The following is a 4817-nucleotide window of genomic DNA, read 5'->3' on the forward strand; positions in this document are numbered from 1 at the left end:
GGATCTCTTGCTTGTTTTCTGAGGAGCTCCTATCAAAGATTCTCCAGTGCTGTACGAGGGCAAGGATTTCTTTAGAGTCACGTTTTGGTCTTTAATGATCTGTAGGGGCCCAACACAGATGCAGATGAGTAAGATCTGCCTTGTACTAAAGGGTTAATTGTTGCTGAAGAGTTTATTTTAGTCTTTTTTCACTAAACCCATTTAAGTACCTTTGTTAGCTTGTCCTAATCAAACTGCAACAAAAAACCCTGCTTCATATTAAAACTGTCTTCCTGCCATCTCTTGATTACGATCTGGATTACGTGATCAGTAGAAGGCCAAAAAGGACTACCAAAACTGGATCATTTTTTTTAGATTGCACCTTCTGAACAACTGGACCCTGGGTGTAAACCCCCCTGCTGGCTCGGGTCTTTCTCGGAGGACTTTGTACTCTCTAAATACTCTGAATACTTCCACCCAAACGTCAAAGGCATGCATATTAAACTTAATAAGTGCTAGTTTCCCATCACTCACTGGGATGGGTTTCAGCCCCAAATTTGTTTTTCCACTAAAAATGTTAATACAACTAATAATCTCAAACAAAGTAAAACTTTTTTTGAAGTTTGTTAAAATTAATTTCCTTCTTTGTATTTTCTTGTAGACTTAAGCTTCACAATACCAAGTGTCTCAATGGATAAATTTCACAATAAATCAGATTCTGTCTACCACCTCTTTATTTTCTTTAACAAAACACAGATGTAAAAAACAAACAAACCCCACAGTGGATACAAATGAAAAGAATTAGCTTTGAGATGGCATTAATTAAATCTGTGTCTCAAATGGAGTGCTTGTATACAGTATTGAGTACATGCAGTTCAACTCCTTGGACAGTGTACCCAAACCAGCTGCATACTTCTCATCCCTGGTGGTTGCCAATTTCCAGTCAGTATGATGAACACGTGTTTACAGCCTTGTATGAATACCATTTGGTCTTTATGGATAGACGACTCCTTCATAATACCTGTAGCTCGTGGCACGTGGACACTGCAGTGCTAACTCAGTGCGCTGAGTGAGGCCTCACTTCCACTAATTTAAGTCGCTGAGCTGGACTCTTTGCTGTTGGTTACTTTAGAGGAAGTTTAGCTTTTGGAGAATGAACAGAAAGACATGGAGCAAAAGCCTCATACTTTTAATTTCATATGATCAGTGTTAAAGAAGGAAAGAATCACTCTTTTTGCTTTTCTTTTTGTGCTGATGCCCCTGTTACGTCTTATAACACCTGGGTCTTTTGGTCCTCACTCATTCCATCCTTCTCCACGCTGAAAAACTTCAGCTTGTCTTTCTTTGGTCCGTGCTTTCGCCCCACTTTCCTGATTGGCTCTTTGGCCTGCATACCATAGGAGTCCTCCATGACTACTCTTCCTCTGAGAGAGTATCTGATGTAGGACCAGGAGAGGACGGAGCCGCTGTAAGACCTAAAAAACACAGGAGCATTATTAGTTATTGTTATTACACAAGCATAAAAGGAAGTCCAACATAAATGGTGCTCGAGTTTCACTCAAAGACACATCAGCAGACAAGTATAAATCCACACCACGAAGAGCCACTGCAGCATTGGCTGATTTGATAAAGACTTATTACTGTTAAACCATTTGCAGTTTGTTATCTATCACAAATGCACTGTGCCCACCTCTCCAGGGACACAATACACCTGGGAAAGGTACACAACAATCATGCTGGACCAATGAACTGGACTTTGGACACCAAACTTGCTTGGGCAAGGTACAGGTAATCGAGTGTCATTACGCCCTAAGTTTGAATATGTTTATAAATGGATTCCCTGTTAGAGTACTCTCTGAGTTCAGCGTAAGTCGATGTGCATGCACACACACAGACACACACACACACAGGATCTTACCCATAATAACCTCTGTTCATGTAGTAGAAGATTTCTTTATAGCGGAGTGGATAGTCCCACATCTGGATGTCTGTCAGCTGACCATCAAAACCTGGGAAATCAATCACAGGCTCACCTGACCACACATACTGAACACACACACAGGAGACAGACATAATAGAGACAATGAGAGAAATTAAAGATGATTACATAAAAATAAGTAAGGTGCCTGTATTCTTTTAGAGTCTAAGCATTTATATCTGCAATGAAGGATTCATCGTCTCATCATTTTAACAATTTGTTTCTTTGCATTTGTTCTTTCTTTGGTTCTTCTTTTCTATCTGTTGTCATCTTTGATGATTCCCAGTTTGCACTGAGGTGATTTGCAACAGTGTGAAGCTACAGAAATTAAAATGAGCACCTCCAACAGACCCAGTAACAAAACATAACTCAGTACATCTACTCAAGCGGTTTACAGATGTACAGTTTTTCTTACAGAAGGAGGGAAAAACACATAAAACAGAAACACATGAAGCAATAACTTAAACATTCAAAATGTTTAAGAAAGTGGATGGAAACAATCCATAAGTGTAGTCTGCTATATCTGCCTATAAGCCGATTTCAACCCTGTTCTCACCTGAGACGGCAGCACCTTCCTGATGCTCATGTTTGAGCCGCTGAACATCTGTACCACACCCTTCCTGGTGTCCACAGTGAGGCACACACTGGTCCAGAAGTCCAATCCGATGTTTGGCCAGAACTTGATGAGGGGCCGCAGGTACACATAGTTGTAGTAACCGCTAAATGTCAGGCCATATGAGTTAGGGTTTGCCTCCAAACTCAGAGGGGATCTGTTTGGACTGAGGGTGAAAAGCGGGAAGCCGGACTGTAAATTGTCAGCCATGTAACGCAGACACACGGACACACCTACAGGAGGAGAGCAGGATCACAAATTTACCAAAGAAGAGCAAAAACTTAACAGCTTCTATAGTTGAATCTCATCTGAACACATGCATACAAATTTATAACAAATTTGTAATAAATACAACATACACTTGATTTACCACATTTTTGTACCTATGTTGGACTGTACTCACCTCTAGTTGGACTCTCTGTTGTCCAGGGATAGGTCCAGCGACGGTTGGTGGTCCAGGAAGGAGTAGAAAGGGGGGAGTAACGAGTGGAGCCCCAGGGACTGGTGGTGGGAGGTGTGGTGGGGATCCAGGAACGGGTTTTGTGTCTTCTGGTTGGGTAATCAGTGGTAGAAGGCGAGACAGAATCATAATAGGGCGGGTAGAAGGTTACACCTCCATAATTACGAGACAAAGTGAACATCTTCCCTCTTAGATCTAGTGCAGAACTTCCTGGAGACAGAAACACAAACAAGTGGTCAACATGATATGAAAATTTCTTTTTACTCATTAATATAAGTGCTTTTATGAACAGTCCATCATCCAGGATGAAGGTGGACTAGAGCAATAATTAAAGCCAGGAATGTGACTCCAGCCTGTTTGAGACTGGACGGATGTGCGGTTTTAGATGCAACTGTAAGATGGAAAGGTGGCGCAGAGCACCTGGTGTGCATCTGCTAATTAACCTCTCTCACCTGAGGTGCAGGGCAGGAGGGGACAGAGTGTGTGAGCACAACAGGTAGCTGTGCTGCAAAGCAAACAGTCAGTGCTCTGCAGCTGGGCTTTACAGTGGAGCAAAGGTTATCTTCTGTTTTTAGAAGCTGCATAAATAAAGAGGTACGTGTGGAGCTCCAGTCCTCGCTGATGAGAACTCAGTGACACAAAGATATCAGATTTTCACTACTGTGACAAGACGAATTCACTTTAACTGCAGAGATATATCCTTAAACATCCTTAATATCGAGCAGCTTTTTCAGGAAGGGAGCCAACACTTTTTCACATTACTGTATGTCCTGAATGATTGGGCCCCAACATACAGCTCAGAGCATTATTCCACCAGAGCACTTGGCTCTCCGGCTGCAGCCATACTTGTGGTTTGCAGAGTTTGGAAAAGCAGCGTAGGAGTCAGACCCTTCAGCTGCAATCTACACAAAATAAAAGCAACAGCAAATCTGACTGCATATCACATGGGCCTCTTTAAATATTGTTAATAAAGACCATTGTTATAGTCCTTTTGTCTTTACTGCATGCGCATGATTTTAATTAAGAAATATTTTCACTGCTGCAATTTTGGTAATAATATTTGCATTTAACCACATTCTCTTCTGTGTGTGTACCTGTTGTTCTTGGCCATGAATCTGGTTGTTCAGATGGAGTTGGTCCACCAATCACCTCCATAATAACCATCAGAAAGGGAACAAGAAGCAGCTTCATCTTTATGCCTGACACTGAGCGTCCCTGCAGTGAAGCGTGTGAGTGTCCTCGCTGTGTGGATGTGTTTATCTCTTTGCTTCCTCTCTGAGTCTGAGCAGGCTCCACTTCAGCTCTGTAACTTTCAGTTTACTGGTTCAGACGTCAGCAGCTGCTTTAAGTTTCATTTCTGTAAACAGAAACTCTCCCGAGTGTCCCTGTCCCCTCCTTTCCCCTCCTTTCAGTGTTGCAAGATTAGACAGATAGCAGCAAATGTGAAGTCACAGGGAGGTCACATTTTCTGTGTGTCCAGGACAAAGGGAGTTGAAAAAAAATCGGTACAGTTGTAATGAAGTGGAAAACCATATATGGAGTCTAAAACTGTGAACAGCAGGCTGCAAACACGCTTTTTAATGCTGTGAATTTGGACATTTTAATCTAATGGGGTTGACCAGGGACAAAAAACGCAGTTTCTGGCATTTAGGGACATTTCATTTTCACCCCTCCCTGAACCTGGTTATGACAGAGGCTTATTCACCCCCCCCCACACACACACACAAAAGATAAATTATCTTTGGGTTGGGTTTATTGTTTATCTTTGCTCTAGTTAATATTTAATT

The 4817-nt window shown here is 41.9% G+C and overlaps 1 protein-coding gene across 1 annotated transcript; it reads right to left on the bottom strand.

Annotated features, from left to right (window-relative positions):
• Positions 1-1151: 1151 nt before the first annotated feature.
• On the bottom strand, positions 1152-4392 carry LOC113022231 (uncharacterized). The gene is made up of 5 exons (XM_026167401.1): positions 4125-4392; positions 2974-3240; positions 2514-2803; positions 1898-2025; positions 1152-1454 (listed from the first exon to the last, which is right to left on the bottom strand). Exons 1-5 carry the CDS (start codon positions 4219-4221, stop codon positions 1250-1252), a joined length of 987 nt encoding a protein of 328 aa, XP_026023186.1. The 5' UTR covers positions 4222-4392; the 3' UTR covers positions 1152-1249.
• Between the last annotated feature and the right edge of the window lie 425 nt (positions 4393-4817).

Source organism: Astatotilapia calliptera, chromosome 5 (genome assembly GCF_900246225.1).
Source record: "Astatotilapia calliptera chromosome 5, fAstCal1.2, whole genome shotgun sequence".
Classification (NCBI taxonomy): domain Eukaryota; kingdom Metazoa; phylum Chordata; class Actinopteri; order Cichliformes; family Cichlidae; genus Astatotilapia; species Astatotilapia calliptera.

Bases quoted from the DNA above. Each gene is read 5' to 3' on its own strand.
- LOC113022231 (XM_026167401.1), bottom strand. From the start codon at position 4,221: ATGAAGCTGCTTCTTGTTCCCTTTCTGATGGTTATTATGGAGGTGATT. The intron at 3,241-4,124 runs GTACACACACAG...TTCTGTCTCCAG, and splicing joins TTCATGGCCAAGAACAACAG to GAAGTTCTGCACTAGATCTA. The intron at 1,455-1,897 runs GTAAGATCCTGT...TGTGTTTTTTAG, and splicing joins ATGAACAGAGGTTATTATGG to GTCTTACAGCGGCTCCGTCC.